This window comes from Corvus hawaiiensis, chromosome 21, assembly GCF_020740725.1.
Source record: "Corvus hawaiiensis isolate bCorHaw1 chromosome 21, bCorHaw1.pri.cur, whole genome shotgun sequence".
NCBI lineage: Eukaryota > Metazoa > Chordata > Aves > Passeriformes > Corvidae > Corvus > Corvus hawaiiensis.
In genome coordinates, this window is record NC_063233.1 from 3348522 (window position 1) to 3371302 (window position 22781).

General features: G+C 55.4%; 1 protein-coding gene across 3 annotated transcripts in view; it reads right to left on the reverse strand.

The window, feature by feature from the left end:
• The window catches only part of RXRA (retinoid X receptor alpha), a 96846-nt gene that overhangs the window by 33229 nt on the left and 40836 nt on the right, over window positions 1-22781 (reverse strand). The window contains exon 1 of one of the 3 annotated variants that reach the window (XM_048325308.1): window positions 20717-20736. The exons of 1 other annotated variant lie outside the window; for it this stretch is intronic. Coding sequence is in view for 1 of the 2 variants with exons in the window: in XM_048325305.1 (XP_048181262.1) it covers window positions 1336-1348 (13 nt within the window). In the remaining variant the exon portion in view is untranslated. Of the gene's footprint in view, window positions 1-1335; window positions 1360-20716; window positions 20737-22781 lie in introns of those variants that run through there. One more of the 3 variants, XM_048325305.1, reaches the window with a different exon arrangement.

Genomic DNA, 22781 nt, shown 5'->3' on the forward strand with positions numbered 1-22781 from the left:
CCCTCAGCCACACACTCAGAAATCTGAACCAGATCCAGATTTTTCAGGGCATCACAACTCAAAGCCTGGTTCAAAGCAACTTCTTGGACACTGGGAGGTTTCCACTCCTCATCCAAACACTCCCTGCTCCAAAACCCCGCTGGGAGAGCGGCAGCAATGGGAAACATTTACATCCAGCAAGCAAATGTGGGTTTTTAAACTTAGCAAAATCCAGAGTCCACTTGAGGCAACTCAGCCTGGATGCTGCCAGTCCCTGGCTCGAGGGAAGAGGAGTTTGGGGAAAATGTAACTCGAAGCGGAGAGATGGGCATCAAGAGTGGGATGTGAGGAGTCTGCCCTCTTCCCCCACTGCAAGTATCCTAAAGGACCTTGACTGCGAAAAGAATGCCACCAAAAAAAGAAAAAATTTAAAAAAGAAAAAGGCCTAGATTGAGGAAATATCCTTAACAGAAACAAATAAATTCCCAAACTGATGAGCACCACTTGGACTGCAGCAAACAGAGGAGGCATTTTCCCAACGGCATTTTCAGCTCAAGCACTGTGAGAGTGTTCCTTCTCCTCGAGGAGTTTTGCCATTTAAAGCTGCTGTGTGTGTGACTATCTCTTGACCAAAATAAACTCCGTGCCTGTTTCTAAATTAAAAAAAATTTGAAAAAATAAAAGTTCTGAAAGCATTTCCCCTCTGTCACACCCATCAAGTGCAGCTATTTTCTCTGTGTGTCCTTTGTTTAAGCACAACGACCTCTGTCTATCCCCGAAGATGCCCCATGGCAGTTGGGAGATCAGAAACCAGAGCTCGTCAGCAGCTGAAGAATTTGCAGTGAAGCTCTTTTTCTTCCTCCAAACTACGAGCCCGCCAGCCACAGAGTTTGGACGGGGATTTTTCCCAAGGAATATGACATTTAGGGCAGGGCCACATGATCCATGTGCAAGGGATGTGCCCTGTGAGCGCTCCCAGCTCTGCTCCACGGCACAGAATCATCCCATGGACGCCAAAGCCAGCAGGGCAGCCTGACTTTTGTTTTTCTGGTGCTCATCCCTGCCTTTCCAAGATCTCTTTGGGAGGGATTCCCACCTCACAGAGCAGCAGCAGCCTCAAAACCAGACACTGATGGCACAGGGAGGGCACAGACTGATGTCACCTCCACCGAAGTCACACAAGACATTGAAAGCAAGGCTGGGAACAGATCCTGGCAATTCCACAATGCAGGGTAGCATCTCAACTGCTGGATCACCCTTCCCTCAGACAGAACTCTCCTGGCATTATCATTATTATAATAACAATTCGAACAAGAATATTATCAAAAACCTTCTATAATGGGGAAAAAAACCCACCTTCAGGAAACATTTGTACCCAACGTCCCTGGGCAGCTCCACTGCTATTTTCCATCCCCTTGGCATTCAGCACAAACCTCCAGCTCGGACCAGCCAACATCCACGGCTGGATGCCTCCCAGACGGGCAGGTCAGACCCTCCAGGAACACCCAGAATGCCACCAGCCCTGGCCACCCTTGCCTGTGGCATTTTGTCACCCAGTGCCACTCCAAGTGCTGCTGCCTGGCCAGCGCACGTCTGCAGCAGCTGCAGCAGCTTTTGCTGATCCGGCACTATCACAGAGGGCTGTGATTTTAACATTTCTAGACCACAAAATGTCCCAGAGCAGAAACAATTCCAACAGTGCAGAGGCGCTTTTTTTTCCCAGGATAGCTCATTTGTACCGGAATAAAGTGTACCAGCAAAAGCTTTCGCCAGAATAATCTTCATTTATGCCTAAGAGGCTTTGCCAGTAAAACTACATTGACCCAGCTCTGCTGGAAAACCTTTTCTAGCGTATCCTGGGAGTTTACTCAGCAGCTCGGTGGCTCCGCACTCGGCTTCTGAGAGAGGGGAAGTTAAAAAAAAAAACCAAGTTATTTCAAGGCACAAACAGACTCTCTGAGCTGTGTTTTTCTGCAGCTGAGGAGAGCTGCACACACAGCTCATTTCAGGATCCACAAGATACAATTCATTGGGATCAGAGGGGTTTGCAGCACGCCAGGGCTCGAGGAGCTGTCACTGCAGGACCACCCCAAGAGCCTGCCCCTGGCACCGGCTGAGATTTGGAAAGTCACTCACAACCCCCTGCTTCCGCTTTCCTTTTTCTCCCCTCAGCACCTCTTCCTCCTTAATCAGAAAGCAAATCAATTCTGGGTATTAAACAGCAGGAAATTCTAAATTTGGGTTGCCACTCCCTTCCTTAAGTCAGCCCTTGGCGTTGGGGCTTTGCAACGCTGTGGGGCCACGCCAGGAGGGGATCAGGACCAGCAGCACACACCAGGATTCTGCAAACATCCTCCTCCTCCTCCTCCTCTGCTCTCCAGCATCCCTTTGGTGGTGCCCAGGTTCCAAACCCTCACCCCCGAATGCACGTGGATCAGGTAAAGGCAGCACCCCACGTTCCTGCGTCGGTGACTCTACACCAAAATGAACTCGGCAGTGAGAACCAGCATCCTTTTGCTTTCACTCCTCAAAAGCACTTCAAGAATCTCACGTGCTTTCCAGACAAGGAACCCCAAATGATGCAGGTTTCCCTTTCCCTTCCTCTCACCTTCCTCACAGCAAACCAGGGCATGAGGGGCGAACAGCAGGAGAATGCCAGGATCCGGGCGGGACACGAGGGCTTGCCCGTGGTTTTCATGTGAGAATCGCCACGGTAATGCTGTGACCACAAGAGGTCAGGTCCTCGCTTTTGTCCTGATCACAAACTCAGGGATGGATTTAAATAGCCCCTGGCCTAGAATCTTGAGTAAGTTTGCTCTCAATTTACAGCAGCACAGCTGAGAACCGAAGGGAGGATGGAGCAAGAGCTGCCTCTTCCCGTTCCAGCGGTAGCTGCTGCCATGGACCCAGCAGTGCCCGACCTGGGCACACTCAGAGGGGTGACCTGAGTGTGCAGTGTGGTTGTTATCCCAAAAACTCATCCATGGATCCAAGGAATAAACAGCATCCTGTGGCAAATCCAAGCATATTAAGCTGCATTTAAAGCACTTTGCCCAGCGAGGACAGGCAACTGATCCTCTCAAACCACCTGGGTTACAAGCACACAGTCAGGGAATCCCTGGGAATGGGCACCCCAAGCTGTCAGAAGAAGCTGTCCATTATCCATAATTCCCTTCTGAGTATCTTTTCCACAGCCACAGGCAAAGGGATGTAGGACCATGGGAATGCAGCATGGACAAGTGCGCTGAGTGTTTCTGATTTCACCAAAAAGTAACTGGAGTTGTTTTTTCTTTTCACATTTCTGGACTCAAGTACAAAGACAAACCCAAGAACATCCCTCTGAGACCCCCCCAAACCCTGCACAAGGGGCAGCACACAGAAATCTGTCTTTTTGCAGGCATTCCAAAACCACCACAGGCAGTTTCTCTTCAGGAACCTGCTCCGAGATTTGGGAGAGTTTCTCCAGCCGCACTCAGAACCTTCCCCAGGTGACACCGTGGTGGTTCAAGCTGCTCAAGGACAGTGAGAAACTCAGTTTCAGCTGCAATCTGCACAGGGTGGGTTCCTCCTCCCAGCAGCTTTCACTTTGACCAAACTAAAACCTCAAAGCCACAGAGCTTCTCACCTCTGGCTCCGCGCTCCCCCCGAAACCTTCCCGCAGCACCACTCGGCACCTCCAGCAAACCCAGCCAGCAGCAGAGGTGCTTTTTGGGTTTTCATTGCAGCAGCAGGGGTTTTCCTTGGCTGGAGGAATTCCACAGCATCCCTCTGCGTGCTGCCAGGCGTTGGTGCTGCCTCCTGCCAGCATTTCACCTGACAGGTTGATGGGCCCTGGCGTGAGATTAAGGCACCCTCGAGCAGCTTTCCGCCCGCACTCCGCACGCCAGCCTCTCCCTCCCCAACCAGAATTCCCGCTGCACCACTCAGGAAACCTCTGCTCTCTTCCCACAAGGTGAAGTGCAAAAGCATCCCATTGCTGAGCCATGGGGGCTCCCCAAAGCGGGACCCACCCCAAACCTTGCAGCAGCACTCTGAGGAGGTGGCAGCATCCCTGTCCCACAGCTGGCTCACCTCTGTCCCTGCAGCTCCAACAGCTGTTCTCCCTCCCTATCCTATTTTCTCCTCTGGATTTTTCTGGAGAAAACCCCACTTTTTGGCAATCTGGCTCAAAGCACCACAGGGACACTTTTGGGAGACACTCACCCCTAACTCACCCCATCACCTGCTGGACCCAGTGTGCCCAGCGGTCTGGAGACCCCCCAGCACAGGATCCACACCAGAACTGGGATACCTGCTCCTGATGCTTCAGAGCTGCCATGGAGCAGGGGGCACACAGACCCTACCCCAGGGCTGACCAAGTGTGCTCAGCACCAGCACAGGGGCTTATTCTGGACTTCTTTCCCTTAAAAACCCCATTCCACCCTCTCAGGAGGCCGCTAAAATCACACCCAGCTCCTGGAGCAGTGGCAGAACTGGAAGCCTGCAGGGCCTACCCCATCCCCAAGGGGGAAGGACTGAAAAGGGGAATTTTCCAGAAGCTGCTGTCCCTGCAAGCTGCCCTGTCACTGGAGGAAACGCCTCTTCCTCCTGCACTCCCGGCTTCCTGCCCCGCATGGACCCCATCCCAAACCACCTCCCCATCCCAAACCACCTCCCCATCCCATGGAGGACCCCCACCCATGTCCCAAGCAGACAGAACAGCCTCCAAACCGCTCCAGCAGGACCTGGAGGGGCAGGCAGAGAAGGGCAAAGCAGGAAGGGTGAGGAGCAGGACATATGGGAAGTGTGAGGAGAGCGGGGAAGCCCAGGGGGAGAGGAGAGGGCAGCTCTCCCCCACCCTGGCAGCGCTGGGCGGAGGGGGAGGGTGCACCCAGGCAAACAAGGATTCTGCTGATAAAGCAAATGTGACTCAATCACACGCTTGTGCAAAGATGTCACAACAGTGCTGAGAAATTACAGGCTCCTATTTCATCCCTCGAGGGCCGGCGCTGGCCCCGCTCTCACAATGCTCTCTGTTCTGCTGTCAGTGGCGCAGCGAGTGCCCCTAATTTACTGGCTGGGAACCCGCTGCAGGGCCAGCCCATAATAGGGGCAGTGTAGTGCTGCTGCCAGGGCTCCTGGGCTGCCAGGGGGTGGCTGATAAAGGGCTCGACGTGGCAGCTCTGCCAGCAGCAGCAGAAGAGGCTCAGAGCAGGGCTGTCCCCTCCCGGCACTTACAGGGTGTGGGAGAGGGGATTGATGGCCCCAGCCCCAAATCTGGCAGAGCTGGGATTTCCCAGGCAAACTTTGCTTGGAGTTGTATCTCTCCAACTTCTTGGGTGTGCTCATGCACCCTAAAAGGGAGGTTTGGGGGACCCCAGTGCCAAGGAACAAGGGCTCAGCCACCACCCCTGCCGCCGACCTTCCCCAAGCACAGCCTGGAGCAGGCCGTGCTGAGAGGGGACTGGACCTGCTGGCTCCTTTCCAGCTTCTGAACAGCACCAATGAAGCCAAAAGCAGCAGGAAAAGATGCCAGCAAAGGGGAAGATGCTCCCTCTGCTCTGCAAAAACGGAGGGCTGCTCACGGGGGTCCTTCCCTGATGGGCGTCACCAGCGTGGGGATGTGGTGAAGGTGGCATCCAGGCACTTCCCAAAGTCTGTCCATGCTGCCCAGGGAGCTCTGCTCGGAGCTGCTCATCCTCCCTGCAGCTGCTGACCTTCACAGCCTCTGGCTCCATCCCGTTCCCCGAAAAGAGCACGGTGAGAGCTGAAGCACAGTGGTCCCGCAGGTTGCTGGAGCTCATTACGGCCTTTTAATTACATTCAATTGCAGTTTTATGGGCTTACGGGCAAATTGGAAGTGATCTAATCGCCCTTGAGGGGGTGCTGGGCTCTGAGCTATGAAAATTCAAGCAGGATCCAGCGAGATGCAGGGGGAGCTCAGAAGCCTTAGGCTCATTCCAGCAGAAAGAGAAGCTTCCACTCACGCTGGAGATCCCCCAGGACATCCCAGTAAGGAGCCACACACGTGGCACGTGCCAGGCCCACTGGAGAACCTGGATCAGGCGCTGCCCCACTGCCCCAGCTCATCCCAACCACTGTCCCCAACACCTGGGGACATCCCCACGCTGGGCTCCAGGGAGGAGGGATGTGGAGAGGAGACGGGGCTCAGACCTGCAGCCAAGCTCTCTGCTCCTGGGGATCCTGCTCCCTTGAGCCCCAAAATGTCCCTCTGCAAAGCAGGCAGGGCAAGAAGCAGCCAAAAGGATGCTGAGTGCTCTGGGGAACAGGAGCTCCAAAGCCCCAGCTTCCCATATTCTCCCTCCAGCAGATCCGGGATGAGCCAAATCCTAAAGATCACGAGCAGGAGCAGCCCAGCAGCTCTCCCAGCCACTGGCTTTGAGATCCATGAGCTAAAACATGTTCCTCATTCATTAATGAGTCCTGGAGGTGCAGGATGTGCTGCATCCACCCTTGTTCTGCTGATCTGGGGATGGGCAGGAGGGACAGCACCTCCCCATTGCCTCCTGCTCCCATCTGTGGTCAGCACGGAGAGCAACCATCGGCCCACATGACTTGTAGAGATCCTACAGGATGGGCCAAGCTCCATGCTCGGGGGCTGAGACAGCAGCAGGAGGTGAGAGGAGGAGGAGGAGGAAGACACAGCCGTGAATTTCCTCCGTCTGGCTCCCAGAAACAACGGCCCACAAAGCACCGGGCAGACGGATTATATTACGGTGCTGTGCGTGCACATTAATCCAGATTTGAGATAATTACAGTCATTCACTTGGCATAATGGGCTTTAATTGATCCAACGGGGCCGGGGCTGGTGCTCGCCGCCAGTGTGCAGCTGGCAGCCCAAGACGCCAAAGCTGCGCCACCACTGACCAGCAAAACCAACGCTGCTTCCTGGTTTCCCAGAAAACCAGTTTCCCAGAAAATCAGTTGTGGTGGCTCGCCTTAGGGGATGCTGGAGGATCCATGAGGCAAGGCCACATGGACTTTTCCTTCTCTCAGTTGAGACTCAGCAAGGCTGGCATGGGCACCGAGGTGTCACCTGGTCAGGAGACATCTCGTGAGCATCCAAGTGGGATGAGCCACCCCTCCAGACGGCTTCGCTGCTGGGAACTGGGCAAGGGCAGCCCATGGGAATGCTGGTTTCCAAGTCTCCTTGGAGAAATGCCCACCTCTCAGAACCATGCCTGGTGGGAAGTTGGTCAACAGATCCCTGAAGGCCCCTTCCCAGCAGTGTTTTTGTGCTTTAATGGTCACAGAGCTGGAAACACAGATGGGCAAAGGAACTCAGAGTCCCAAAACAGCCACCCCTTCCCACCTCAGCTCCTCTTCCACATCTCCACCGATGCCTGGAGAACGCTCCGGAGTGAGCCAGTTCCCTCAGGGACAAACCCCCCCACTTTGTGCCCCTCAGCTGCAGGTCCAGGAGGAAGAAGGAGCCTGAGGACTGGGTGCCTACACAGCAAAGTGTGTGACGAGACAGGGAAGGCAGAGCCAGGTTCCCTTCCGTAAAAGCAAGTTCCCTCTGGAAAGCAGATGCCATGCACTTTTATCCAAGAGAAAGAAACTCTCCTCAAGTCTTACATGACGTGTTGGGGTTCAGTGTCCCACTCAGGGCAGGAGGGAAGGTTTAAGCCCCCTCAACTCTGGCTGTGTGGCTGGAGGGATGGGCAGGCAGGCTGGGTGGGTTGTTCTCCCTTCCCAGGCCAGAGAGGAGGCTTGGCAAAGCTTTTCCCTCCCTCAGGCAGGCAGCAGCAAGGGATGGGCTGCCTGAAAGCTGCCTTTGGGTTTAAGTTTCTGGTTCGAGTCCAAAGCTAATTAGGCTGCGCCAAGTCCAATCAGATAGCCTCGGCTAATTGAGCTCGGCACAGACGGGTCAATGTCCAGCGGGGCTCGGCGTTCCAGAAGTTCTGGCAGCCCACAGATAACTGCCCGGGCCTGGGAAGGGGAAGGACCCCTCACAAAAATGTTCCCTTCATGTACAGGCAGCGTTCTCTGCCAGAGCTGAGCACAGCCTGGGTTAACCCCTCAGACACCGCCAGCGTTGTCTCCCAACCCCAATGGATGAGGAGGCCCCAAAGGCAACGCTGGGCAGGGATAAAAGGGAGCGAGTGAGGCATGAAATTGGGTGACTTCACCATGCTCTGGTGTCACCTCTCCTGGTGTCACCCCAAGAACAGGCTTGGTGAGCCATGGCACAGACCACACACCACAGAGCAGAACCCCCACAGCACCCAGCAAGGGCAAACCACGTCAACTCCAGCCACACAACTCCTGGAAATGTGACACTAAGGACCCTGGAGCTGGCTGCTCCATGCTCTCCACACAGCTCCTCCAAAGCTGGGGTAGATGTGTCTGCAGCAGACTGCAGCCTCCAGGCTAGGAGAGAGGGGTTTGTCCGAGCTCTGGGAGCCAGCAGGGCTGTGGGACGGGGTCAGCAGCACTACCCAGACGTGCCTGGGCATTGCAGCCAAGCACTGGGACCAGGGAGAGCATAAGGAAGATGAGGGGCTCTGAGGAAGGCTCTGAGGAAGCCCTTCCGCGGGTGGTTCTCAGCCCCGCTGAGCAGCTCCCCCAGCTCCTGACTTCTAGATTCCAGCCAGGAAAACGAAAACATCCAGCTTCCCAGAAACCACAAACTTCCTTTTTGCCTCTAATCCTGCCCGTACTTCCAGGCTGAGCACCATCCAGCCGGGCAGAGAGATGGCAGCCTCGATCCCTGCGCCGGGAACACCGAGAGAATCCCCACATCCGCTCCCTCCACCCCCGGCTGCTGGGAAAGGCTGCTCCTCTTCAGCTGACAAATGGATGAGACGTTTCATTAATAAACCCCAGCTTCTCCTCACACTTCTGATTACAATCTCTCTGTTTGGATCTGTGCTCATGTTACACGTTCGTCTCAATTATATATTCCCTTCTCCTTAAATCCCCACTTATCTCCTTTACCACGTAAATCACAGAGTGGGCTCTGGTTTGGGGCTTTTTTTTTTTTGTTGTTTTTTTTTTCCTTTGCAAAACTTTCCCTGCTCCAGCAGCACTTAGAAAATAAACAGGAATTTAAACTGCAGCATGTCCTGGTAGACTCTGAGCTCATCTTCCAGCAAGGAGGGTGACACTGGTCCTGCTCGCCACCACTTGCTTCCAGCCCCACCGTGTTCACAAAGCACTTTTATTTATTTTTTACTCAGCCATATCCTTACTGGGGCATCCCTAGGAATATCTTCCCCCCACAAATCCCTCGTTCCAGCTGGAGCAGAACGTGAGACACCGACCAAAGCAGCAGCGCAGGGCCAGCCCAGCCTGGCTCCCCCCGCACTGCCCCACATCCCTCTGGCAATTAAGGCAATTGCTTGCATGGAAACCTAATTATATTAGGGAAGTATTTAGTAATTTTTAACTGTTGGGCTGGTGGCTTGGCTCCCTCCCCCTCCCACATTCCAGCAGCGCCAGGCAGGAGTTGCAGCACTGGATTCTCCCCCTCTGCCACCGCTGCTTTGAAGATGAAGAGTGAGGAAGAGGAGCAAGGTGGTGTGATGGGCTCGGGTGGTGGATGAGCTGGAGAGTCCCCAGCAGTTTGCCTGCAAGGTTTGCATGGGATGGCCGGGAATGCCCAGCCCTGGCACGTGGTGGCCTCTTGATGCCACCATGAGAAAGATGCTCCAAGGTCCCCTCACAGGGCTCAGCCCTGTGTGCGATGCCCATCTCTGTTGAAAATTCAACACTCCAGCCACAAGGTTTTGGGTGCCCTGGTTGTGTCTCCATCCTCCTCCACTCTTGTACACAAAACTTGGGTGGGTGAGAGCAGAGCAGAGGCCCCACTGCACCGAGCCCCACCAGGCACCCAAAAATAACACTCCTGGCCCTGTTTGTCCACAGGCAGCAGAGCAGGAGCCCACCACGGATTGAGTTCCACCACGGATTGAGTGCACCATGGGGAGCTGTGCACCATGGAGAGCATCACAGGGGCTTCATGCTGGATCATCTCCATGGGCCACCCACTCTCAGCCCCAGCAGGACCACGAGGCTCCCCCAGCCCAGCCCTGACTCCCCCAATTCCCCATTCCCAGCCCTGGAAAGGCCGGCGGTGCCTTTAAGAGGCCGGAGGGGAACGTGATGGTCGCTTTTCCGAAGGCCCATTAATTTGCCAGCGTCACATGCTCCGCAGCTGCAGCCTGGCAGTGATTTATCCTCTTCTGAAGTTCATCAGAGGGAAAAGTACTTCCCAGGCTCAGCCTATCCCCCTTCCCCTCTCTCTGCTCCTCTCTCCGGTGCAAGCTGCCCGTGTCCAGAGCCCGGCGAAAATCCCGCTGCCCCATCCATCACCCCGAGTGTCACCCCCTGCCCTCGCCACCCAGCCCAGGCACTCTCCTTCTCCCCGGCATCTGCCAGCAAAAGAAAACTTCCTCTGCCTTCCTCGCCTCAGTGACCCACCGACGAGAAAGTCATTAATTAATAAGGGGCAGCACTGCTCTGGCTCCTCTGCGGCCTGCAGAGCCCCCTCCTCCCCATCCCCAGGCCCTGTAGCCAAAATAAACGTCAGGGAGGAGGCGGGCGTCCCCTCCTCCTGCCGCCACCCCCCTGCACGCCGCCGTCCTCCGGGGAGGTTCAAAAGTTCAAGATTTTCACATTTCCCTAACGTTATTTCAGGAAATTGCTGGAGAAAGGAAAGCCGGCGCTGCCGAAAAAGCGATCCGCGGGTGGATCCAATAACACACAGCATCCAGAGGCAGGGCCGGCTGTGCGCCAGGCGTGGCTCAGAGGGAGCCCCATCCCCAGCCCGCTGTTTATTTTTTGGAGCATCTTTGCACACCGCTGGCTTTTCCTAAAGCAAACCCACAGCCACTCCAAAGCAGCCCCGGAGGTGGCAGACACCAGGATAAGCTGCCACAAAGTCCTTGGGTCACTCCCCAGAGCTCAGAGCACCAGCACTTACCAAATTCTAGCAGCTGGTTTGGGGTGATGCTGCCCAGTTGGTTCAGAGCATTCCCAAGAACATCCCTCGGAGCAGAGAATGTGGGTGCCACGGTCCTGCGTGCCCAAGGAACGATGGCTTGGCCCCAGATGTGTGCAGGGCTCCCTGCAAACACCGCCCTGACGCGTGTTTGGGTTCCCTCCTTCCTTCCTTCCTCTCGAAACCCTTCAGATTTCACATTTGCACAAACCTCAAAAGCGACCCGAGCCGCGCCTGGGTTTGCATTAAACCAGGCTCAGCGACAGCCTTCGCTGCAGGTTCGTGGGAAAGGTTCGTGAAACTACTGAAACTCCTGGCAAACCTGAATTTGGGGTTACAATGAAACATGAAACTCGGCTGCTTTCATGTGGTTTGGGGTTTTTTGTTGCAAAACATTCGGTGCAGCAGCTCCGGGCAAGAGCGTGACAGCCGAGCGCACGGCAGCGTGTCCACAGGAGCGAGGAATTCGGATACACCCCGGCAGCAGCGTTCCCTGGCAAATGATTAACCGGGATTGGGAGCCACCTCATCAGCCTGGGGGCTGGATCAGCACCACCAGCACGGGGCAGAGCTCTTGGCACTGGCAGGGACCCAAGCTCCGATGGATCCGTGGTCATGGAAGAGCCTGGACGTGCCATAGCATGTGGAATTGTGCCCCAGGCAGGTGCTGGCAGCTCCCTGTGGGAGCAAGAGATTCCAACCACAGTGCTCCTGAGGGCCTCTCATCCCAGCAGGGCACTGCACACCTTCTCCTTGCCCAGGGCAAGCCCAGCTGATGGCAAAGAGGGGGTGGGAATCCTTCATTCCCCAGTGTTGCTTCACTCCATCCAGGCAGTGAGGGGGTGGGATTGGTTTGCTCCGGGGTTTTTTAAGTTTGAGGAGCTCTTGGGGTGTTTGGAGTTGGATCTTCTGCTTTGAGCCCACTTTGTCCACGCTGGCCCCACTAATTCCAACTGGAAAGTGGTGATGGAGACAATGCCTTGAAAATGAGCAGTGTGAGTATCCCAGATCACTGATTTCCTTGGAGGAACAGGAGTTCTTCCCAAGTATCCATCACTCTCAGCCTCCATTAACCCCTTGCTCTCCAACAGCTCCTCAAGGTCTGGGTGTCACCCAGGCCACCACAGGCAGGGAAGAACCACATTGGATCAGGATCTGCATTTTCCCACCCATCCCTGAGGCTCTCCATGGCCCTGTGGCCAGCAGGGAGCTGGGACAGGGCAGGCACAGAGCCAGGCTGTGACAGAGCTCCAGGCACCGGGCACTGCCTCCGAGAGAAACCACATCCCAAAGGAGAGAACAGGACACCCAGCCAGGTCAACCGGAATCCAGGGCTGATTAAGGAAGTTTATATTAATTAGAGAAATGTGTTAACACCCTGGGAAAGCCACCAAGCCTGAAACGCTGTGCAGACACCTCCTGCTCCCCTGGAACAGCTCAGGATCACCCCCCCTCACTCCTGCCTCTTATTTACACCCCTGGGCCACTTCTCCCCCTCTCTCACACATTTTAAAGCTGCCCACCTTAAAGCAAATTCCCAAGACATCCCAAATTAGGTTTATGGCTGCACAGAACCCAGGTGACACCAGGGCCAAGAAGCAGCGCTGGGATGTTGGGTCACTTTCCGAACCCAGCCCAGGCTAGGAAGGGATTAAGCTCATTCATGTCTCCACTATAAATAATAATAATCATAATAATGTCATTTTTGCAGTGTGGTTCTTTCAATAGGGGATGATGAATGGATTTGTAACGAGCGGCGGTAAAGATTTTCAAGCCATCGAATTAGGCGGCCGTTTCCTGTCCAGACATGCCCAAGTCCCTTTGGAAAAGGAAATGTGGCCTCCAATGCTCTCCCTCTCTGCTGTGGGAATGCCACTCTGGATCCTGAAGATTAACCAGAAACTCAACTTCCCCGGGGGGCACTCTTTGGAATTCCCGATTTCCGATATCCCGGAGCTGCCTCGCGCTGGAGGAGCACCCAGAGGGAGCGGGAATCCCATAAGCTCTGCTCCAAGAGGAACCAAAAACCCCAGGGAGGTGCTGGTGTGCAGAGCCATCCTGGCTGCCCACTGTGGATGGTGCCAGGGAGACTCAAACACGATGGGGTGGAGAAAGGGGCAGTGCAAGGGACGGGAAAGCGCCTGCCACCCGTGCTGATGTATTTTTCCGTTTGTGCCCGGCATTCCCAGAAAACACTAACTTCATTATTGATTTCTGCTCGTTTGTCATTTTTATAACCTGGCCAGCACTTCTCCTGAGGGCTGTGACTAATTCCACTTCCCCAGGCTGCAAGGGGCGAGAGCCTTTAACTCTTTCGGGATGGGCTCCGGCAGAGCACCCACAGAAATCCCAAATGTTCAGTACTTCATCCATGGCAGTGGGGACACCTGCCCTCCCCAGCTGAGCCACCAGCCTGGGAAAACCCCCAGTGCTGGGAAGGTTGATGGAATCAGCAAGCCTTCCCTCCTTCCAGGCACTTCCCAGCAAAGCCTCGGGATGGAACTCCCAGAGGAGAAGGTCCATCGAGTTAAACGCAGCAGATGCCGCTTCCAAGGGGTGGGATACGGGGAGCACCGACCACGATATCTGCAATTATGGAAAGCCAGATAAAGAAAATCAAATCTCATGCTTCAGGGCATGGGCTGATGAGTCCAAGGGTCAGGAAGGAATTTCTCTCCCCTTACACAGCAGTGCACAATTGGGTCAGTGCATTAGCGGGTGCCACAAGTCCGGGATTGGTTTTCCCTCTCCTTTTGGAAGCCCTTGGCACAGGAGCTGTGTCTGAGGGAGACGATGCCTCTCCCATCACCCACATTCCTACAGCTCAGAATTCCTATTCCCAGGTGAAAGATGCACAAGGACCTTGTTCCAGGCCATCCCTCTGCTCTGTGGTGCTCCCTGCCCCTCTCAGCCTTAATTATTTCTACCCTAATCACCTAAATTAGCACAAAACCCCACCCCCGAGAAAGGTCCTTTTCTTCCCCGGTGTGTGAAAAACGCTGTGTACACCTCGGGTGCTATTCAAACAATGAGAAGGAATAATAAAAGCAGCAATGTTGGCTTAGGAAATAATGCACTAGAAAAGGGGATGAATGGAGAGGATGGAGCAAAAATCCCCGGATGGTTTTGTTCCCAGGGGTTGGGAAGTGTTTGTGGTAACAGTGGTTGCTCTCACTTCACGCCTCATCCAGCATCCTTTCCCTTCCTTGAGCAACTTCCCTGTGCTAAAACTCGCTCAGCTGGGAGGATCTAACCACAGGGGAGAGGGTTCAGTTTCAAATTAAAACAAAGCGAGCAAACAAACACAAATCTGGTCTGGAGCACGTGTCCATCTGCATCGGCCCTTGCTAAGCCAGGCTTTGCCAAGCCACACGCTTCCTAATCCTGACGAACAGTTGTTGGCCTTTCCCACTGCCAAGCAGCTCTCCAGCGGCCATTCCCTGTCACACAGGGTGGCATTTCCCAACGTGATCCACACTGGGCACACTCCACACCTGCCAGAGCCAGCAGCTCTCCCCAGACCCCGTGAAACCACCCTTCACAAATCCTGTCCAAGGGGGTTGCTTGGGATTTTATCAAACACGACCTGTGATCAGTGCAATCTGAAGCATGAAATTAATGCACCCAACTGCCCTCGCTGTGACCAGCTACCCAGCAGGGAATTTGGGGAGTCTGCAGCTCCAGGCTGGGGCATGGCATTCCTGCCCTCCTGCTGGCAGGAACCCACAGATGAGCCCGAGCCCCCTGGCCAGCATCACCTGCCTGACTCTGCTGCCTCGCTGTCAAGCTCACTTTGGAATTCAGTGCAAGATGAGCCGTGCCAGAAAGGTGTAAATCAGCCAGAGGGTGGGTGTCGAGCTCCAAACCCACCCCAACTCACAAACCTCACAGCACCACGTGGGCACATCCACGGGCAGCGAGTCACGTCTGCACAGGAAAGGTTGGAAAGCTGGAATTAAAGGTATGAAATGGGACTGAACGGGATTTGGCGTGCCCAGACTTGGTCCCTACAACCCAGAGACACGAAAGCAGAAGCAGAAGGTTGGGATGGGGCAATGGGAGTGGGAGAACAGTTTGCAAGGGAATGTCTGAAGGAGCCTGTGGTAGCTTGCTTGGGGAAAGGGAAAAAAAATAAAAGAGGAATGAAACAAAAGAAAGAAAAGGAGAGAAAAGCAGCTGTGGAAGGGGCTGGGGCCAGGCTCTGTGAGGGCTGCGTGTGGCAGCATCTCCAGCAGCACGGAGAGCGTTCCCTCCCCGCTGGGCAGGGCTGGAAAACCAAACCAAAGGAAGCAGCGGACGGTGCCAGGAGCCAGCAGCAGGGAAGGATCAGTGCAGAACGACAGCACAGAGCTGGGGACAGCCCTGCGGCCAAGGGGAGAGGAGGGGGCTGCGCTGGGAGCTGGGCTCTGTCCTTGGCATCATCTGGTGCCCTCAGGTCTGGTATTTCAGTGTCCAGTGGGCTTCCCGAGGTGATGGAGACATGAAGCCTCACCTGCCTGCATCCACCTCCCCATCCCGTGACTCGGCAAAGCTCCAGGAATGCCCAAAACCCCCAACTCACAGCAAGCCAGGAAATTTTGGCCACCATGGAGACATCCTCCCCCAAAACCATCGTGTTCCAGAGCCCCTGTGAGAGCAGGGAGGAGGAAACATCCCTTCCCCTCCAGCCCCATCCAGCAGAACAGCTTGGAGCAAGCTGAGAACATCACCCGTGCTGGGAACAAAGCAGTGCTTGTGTCCTGGGCACTGGGAGAGCTGGGAGGGGAGTTTCTTTTTTTAAGTAGAAAGGCTTGGGGGGGGTTGTTTTTTCCTTTTTTTTTTTTTTTTTTTTTTCTTGTTGTGGGTTTGGTTTTTTTTCCATGTTAAGCAAAAATGTCAATGAAATCAGGACTGTTCCCAGAAAAAGGACTTACACAGACAAATTAATTTCATGTTTGGGGGAAGTAACAATGGAGATGCTCAAAAGATCCCATGTCGACAGCTGGTTTTTTTAAAAAAACCCCCAAGTTTTGTATTGAAACAATTTCTTGTTTCTGCTCCTTTGCAGAGATGTGAAATTCTGCAAAGGCTGAAATCAAACCAAACAGAAAGATTGGGAACGAATCCTGAGAGAACTTCACTAAACCCACACAACATCTTCCCAAACACTCTCGGGCCTGGGTTCCCAAGAAGGGTTTGTTCAATAGGACAGGAATTGGACAGGGATGAGGTGACACTTCCCCATGTCCCAGCAAGGCCACCCCAGGGCAGGACCCGGCTCTAGGACCCCAAATCCAAGTGAGCCCGAAGCACCAAAAGGTAACACTGGATTTCTGAGCTCCAGAACATTAAAAACACCCCCCAAAAGAGAAGGAAGAAGCAGAGGCTGAGCCATGAGTCAGGGCTGCAGCACCGTGAGGAGGTGCCCAGGGTCGGCCTGGAAGGACTGGGCTCCGGGGCTCCACCCAGCATCGCAGGAATGGTGTTTTCCTTCATTCCCCAGCACCTCTCCTCCTCCATCCCGGGTCCTGCAGGAACCCTCAGCTCTGCCATTTGCCTCAATCTGCTTCAAATTACTCACAACAATGCTGGGCCCCGAGTGGACACGTAAAGTGTCTCAAATTTATTGTAATTTTAAGCTGTCCCTAAAACTGCCCAGACATTGCTGGAATATTTCCTCCTCCTTTAAGACCCTCCAACGACTCTGCAAGCAGCGAGAGGGACCCGAGGACAGGCAGCAGGAGATGAGTGGAGCCAGCTGGCCGTGCTGGGGGCATGGGAAGGGAGCACTGGGGGTCCCCGAGGTGATGCTGAGCCCGGGGCAATGTCCCCTGGGCCGGGCAGGGACAGACGGGGCCGAGCGGCCGCTGAACCCACGCTCGGCTCCTGCTCCGGCGAGGGAACAGCCCAGGCCAGAGGGGCTTTGGCTGGGGCAGGACCACCCTGCACGGCTGAAAGCCCACCAAGGGCAGCCCCTCGCTGTCCCTGAGCTTCCTACACGGAGCTGGCTTTTCCCAGGGCAGGAACTGGGATGTGTGGGGTGGCTGTGCCGGCAGGGTGACATCGCTGCCACCAGCATCTGCTGCCTTCCACATCACAGAATCTGGTTTGGGTTGGGAGGGAACCTTAAGCTCATCCAGTTCCACCTCCTCCATGGGTAAGGAACACCTTCTACTACCGCAGGTTGCTCCAAGCCTCATCCAACCTGGCCTTGGACACTACCAGGGATGGGGCAGCCACAGCTTCTCTGGGCAACCTGTGCCCAAACTCTGAGTAAAGAATTCCTTCCCAATATCTCCTCTAAATCTCCTCTCCTCCAGCTTCTCTGGACACCCTGTGCCCATCCTCTGAGTAAAGAATTCCTTCCCAATATCTCCTCTAAATCTCTTCTCCTCCAGCTTCGAGCCATCCCTGCCAGTATCCCTGCTGGCAGCACCCGCTGCTCCCTGCATCCCTGCTGGCATCCCTGCAGCCAGGCAGGCACTGAGCCTCTGCCTGCAGCCAGCCTAATGTTGTCACACAAATTGCACCTGGGAAACTGTTACAAGAATTAATTGATCATATAAGTACAGTAATTGGAACTTGCAAAGCATAGATAATTACCTTTTATTAGTTCCTGTAGATAATCCATTATGCACTGATTAGGCCTAAGTAAGGATCTCACAGCCCTGGTTTGATTAATGGCAGATTATGGATATTAAACTCAAGCAGGAATAGATAACTTACTGTTTTCCTTCTTGCCTTAGGAGTACATCACCCTAGGAGTTACGGCCAGGAGTTTTTTGAGGTGCTGGGGAAGTCAGGCATGTCTGAAATTCCCACCTGACCTGACCGTGGTCCCTCTCCTATGGTGGGTACCCAGTGCCTCAAGATCCCCCAGCCCACATTTATCAGCCTGCTTCCCTCTAACAGCCACGTGTCCTGCAAGGCCTGACCAGCTCCAAACCTGGAGAAACAACTGCCATCATTTTTTAACCCAAACCTCTCCCCTCATCTCAGATGCTCTCATCTCCATGGATGCTTCAGCCATATATTTATTTTCCACAATCCTCTGCCCAGGACAATATTGATCTGCATTTCCTGCCTACAACTGCTGCCTGAGGTCCTTCCTGCCCCACTGCCACATTCAGTGGGGCCGTCCCCACATTGAAACCACCGTTTTCCCTGAGAGGGATCCTCAGTGGGATCTCCTGTAGGACCGGGGTTCTGCTGCGAGGACCATCACTCCCTGTTTGCAGAGTGAAGAGCACAGGATGGGGGGGGAAACCAGACAAAATCTGCCTGCAGGCTACAGGAGGCTTTATTTAAGAGGAATAAATAAAAAATAAGGCTGTGATTATCTCAGGCCACTCTCCAGCTGCCACCCAGAGACAGAACGGGGCGGGGGGGGGAGCGTTTTTCAAATGAATAAACAAACGCGAGCGGATGTGACATGCCGAGGCACAGGGACGGATTCCTCCTCTCTTCCTGGCCAGATAACCCCGCTAGCAGCATGGTGGAGGGGATTAGGAGAGAGGAGGAAGGGAGGAAAACAGCAAATCTGGGCAAAAAGGGGGAAAAAACACCCCTTGGAGAAGCCACAGGAGCGAGGAGGCTGTGTCCAGCGCCAGCTTATTCATCCCGCACGCTCCACGCTGCCAGGGCTGGGGATGAATGGGATTTACTGCCCATTAAAATAAAGCCCTTTCTGTAGTTTATAAACAATGTCGCTGCTCGGTGGGAGGTTGGACATTTTAGTTCATTAAGCAGCAAATAATCTCTGTCACTTTTATTTTTAAGTTTATTTACATGGAGGGTTGGGCTTTTTTATCCCTTCCTCCTCCTCCTCCTTCTCTTCCCCTCAGCCAGGAGCCGAAATCTTCTCCAGACCCTGAGCTTGCTCCTCCTGTGGCCGCTGGCCAAGCCACGGAAATAATCCTGCTTATGTATCAAAAATGTTCCTTACAGGAAAAAGAAATTTGTATCTGCCTAAACCCCAGGCGTGGGTGAGCGGGGTGCCGGGGCAGCGCTGCCGGGCACAGAGGGAGGCTCAGCAGCCATCCCGGGAATAGAACTGAGCCCTGGGGGAAAGCCAGAGACATCAGCAGCGACTGCCAGGTCCCAGCGTGGCCTGGGACACCGGCAGGGACAGGGACACTGTGATCAGAGCCCATTGTGCCAGGCAGGAGAGCGAGCAGCCCCTTCCCTTGGCATTACAGTAACACTGCGTGTCTGCCTGGAAATGCCACCCTGTCTGGGAGCCTTCCCTTGTGCAGGGGGACACCTTGCAGGGAGGGGAGGGTGACAGGGTGACACAGCTCCAGCGAATCCTTCGTGGCACCTCCAGCTGCGTGTGCCTGCGAGCACTGGCCCTTTTCCAGAGGCTGGCGGAGGCAGCAGGAGCTGCTCTCGGCCAGGACTCCCCAGCCCCTGGCTCCACACCAAGGCTCTGCCAGCAAACTCCTCCAGCAGCAGAGGGAAACCTGCAGGACGCTGAGGATGCTGCCACCAACTGTTCCTCGAGCCTACGGATGTCCTACCCTAAAAACAGCCCTGGCATGGCACCATGGTGCAGCCAGGAGCTGGCTGAGGATCCGTGGTGCCCTCTCCACCTCCAGCACAAGGCACAACTCCGAGGGAACAGGGACATGCAGGAGGGGCAACACCCGGTTTAGCCTCCAGCAGCCGTAAGGATGCTCTGATGGATTTTTGCACGGGGTGTGAGCTCCCTGCCCAGCCTGAGTCAGGGATGCCCTCCTGAACCGTGTTCCCACCACGCTGCTAAGTGCCTCCCGCATCCTTCCCTGCTTCCTCTGTCGGGCACCGCCGTGCTCGGCTGATCCCCCCCAGCGACTCAGCCCCGCTCCCTGATGGGCAGAAGGAATCCCTGCTCGTGTTATCTCGGTCCTAAAGCACTTGAGCAGACGGCAACCGCGCGAGCCATTATATCATTCACGCGCTATCAAAAGCTCACACAGTGGCACTTAATTACAGCCCCGGAAGCACAGGCTTCCTTAATAAATCAAAGAAATAAAGTCAGAGATGATGCGCTGAACAGAGGGGGTGGGGTGGGGGGAATAAAGAGCTTACAGTTTCCCACTGTGTGTCCCCTTTAGATAACAGATGCTCTCTTCTTAACCTCTCACTTCATCAGATCAGCTCCAGCTGTGTTTGGATCAAGTGCGAGGCCTGGCCCGCGTCCAGCCTGCCTGCTTCCCTGCTCCAATGCCAGCTCCATCCCTCCGGCTCCAGGGCTGGCTGCACCGGGGTGGCAGAAGGACGGGAGCCCCGCCGAGCCAGGCCCTGTTTCATTAAGCACATTTGACTCCGTTCCTGCTTTCAGCCACCCAACTCCTTCACCAGAGCATCCCTGGGACTCAGGGAGGGCCGAACGCCAGCCCCAGCAGCATCCTGAGGGTGTCCCTGGCCGGGCTCCCGGGAAGGGTGTGGGCAGCCTGGGAGCCGCTCGTGTCACCGCAGCGACGCTCGGGTGATGTTTGTCCTTGCAGCCCCCACGCCAGTGTGACAGCCAGCGGGCAGCACTGTCAGCAAACAGCTCCCAGAGGCCATAAATCACGGGAGAAGCCCCCCGGGATGCCCTCTGCTCCTGCCCCAGAGCGCACCACCCACCTCCCTGTTTATTTGGAAGCGTCACCTCCTCGCTCCGCTGGCGCGCAGCCGGGAGCGCCGTGATGGATGGGGCTGCCCTGGCACTCGCAGGAGATCCCTCCCGGCACAGCCCCTGCACCAGAAGCCCCCCCGTGCCGGGCTCCCCATGCCTGCAGCCCTGGGAATGGGAATGCCTTAGTGCCGGGAATGCCCGGGTGCTCTTACCCCGCCTGCAAACGTGCGGTGCAGCCCAGGAGCCGAGCGGAGATAAAGCCGCTGAGAAATCCCGCTGCTCCTAATCCCCCAATAGCACAAAAATAACAGAGAATTATCTCATCAGGCTTTAACCCACTAATTACCCTGGGGATGGCTTAATAAGGAAGGGACACCCACCTGCCAGAGGCAGCCTGAGCTTGCCTGCTGGCCAGTTACACAACAGCATGCTGGGCATCCTTCAGCCCTCCTGGACCAACCCACGCAGGGACAGGGAAGCAGGAACAGCCCTGTTCCCAACCTGGGGGATGTCTGAGGGAGCTCAAATTCCCAAATGACACCGCTGCTTCCCCAGAGCACAACATGTCACTGCCCCGAACATCCTTGTGGACCAAGAGGGGAGGAGGCAAGGAAAAGCTGTCTGCTCCCAAACTCCCCAAAACAGCCCCAAAATCTCAGTGGCTTGGTGGAGGGAAGGACCTGCTCGCAGGCTCTCCACCCCACTCTCCCCTCTCCAGCTCAGCTGATGAGAGATCATCCCACATTCTCCTTGCCAGCCCTTCGGGGCACATCCCGATGCTTCAAAGGACAGTGTGGGAGCAGGCTCTCAGATGGGTTTAAACCCTGTCAAGCTGCCAGCTTGACCTGCAGGTGCCAGGGGCTGTTCCCAACCCCCCCTGCAAGAGCAACATCTCCTCACCACAAGAGCCCAAATCACGAGCAGCTTCAGCAAATCTTAGCCAGGGCTCCCCATGAGCCCACGTGTCCCGCTCGGTGAGCGGAGCTGGAGCGTGAAAAGCGAGCTGGGTGGAGGGGAGCGCTTGGGTTACAGCCGGGAGCAGCCACGGCGGGGCTGGAGAGGGCTCTGACAGCTCCTGGCTGCTCCCTGGGCAGCGATATCTCCAGATCTCTTACAAATAAATATCTTTGCTCATTATCTCGGCATTAAAGTTACATGCTGGGCGAGATGGGCACTGAGCTTTCTCTTGCTAATCTAAAACGGATGCCAGCGCTTCCATTATTAATCTCCCAGGTCCCTGCTGCTCCACCGCTGCCAGCTCTGCCACAGCCACCCCAGCTCCCCACAGGACAGGGGACAGTGGAGCAGCTCGACAGCCTCTCTGTTCACACGTGGCCCGGCAGCTTCACACCCCGGCTCCTGGGAGGGGTAAAGCCTCCTCCAGTGCCAGGGCTGGGAGTTTTCTGAGGTTTGGCTTTGCTGAACCCGTTTCCATGTGCCAAAGATGAGCAAGGCGCAGTGGGGACAGTGGAGGTTCCCCACTCCACGGCAGCATAGGGTGCAAGGACCCACAAGAGCATCCAGGAGAGTTCTCCTCAAACCTTCACCTCGACAAGGCTGGTGGCTGCAGACCTGCTAAGCGAGGGCAGGGAAGATCCCTGCAAAAAAACCTCCTGGCACAAGCAAAACCAAGACCAAAACCCCTTGGTGGTTGTGTTCACCCCAAGAGCAGCACCCCGGTGAGCCACAGACCAGATCACGAGCTGGGAGCACATGCCTTGCAAGGCACCGAGCGGGTTTGACGCCCACATCCTGCCGCATCCCGGGCTCCTGCTCCAGCCTGGCACGGAGCTGAGCAGCTGCAGGATGTGGCAGGGCACTGCCCCGCTGCCCACACACATCAGAGTGGCAGCAGCCACTTCCTGCGACGCCAGAGGACCGTGAGTCACTGGCACGGAGCTGCACAACTCGTCCTGGCCCTCTCTGCAGCTGCAGGGGCACAGCTGCAACACAGAGCCCAGCAGCAGCTCCAGGGCAGGTGTGGGTGGCACAGCCACGGGAGATGGGCTTGTCCCTGCTGCTGACAGCACACGGCAGCCCCCATGCCCAGAGAGATCACACCAGACTGCTAAATATTGGTCTTATATAGAGAGAATCACCCAAAGTCCCAATACAGAAAGTTTCCCTTCCCCTGACCACCCACAGGTGGACCAGGGGAGAACCAGAAGCAGCTTTTCCCATTTCCCTAGGGCTAGTGCTTCAGGCATCCCCCCAGTTGCTGCTCCCAGCACCATGAAATCACGCACCAGAGCCCCGAGACACAGTGAGGTGACAGCA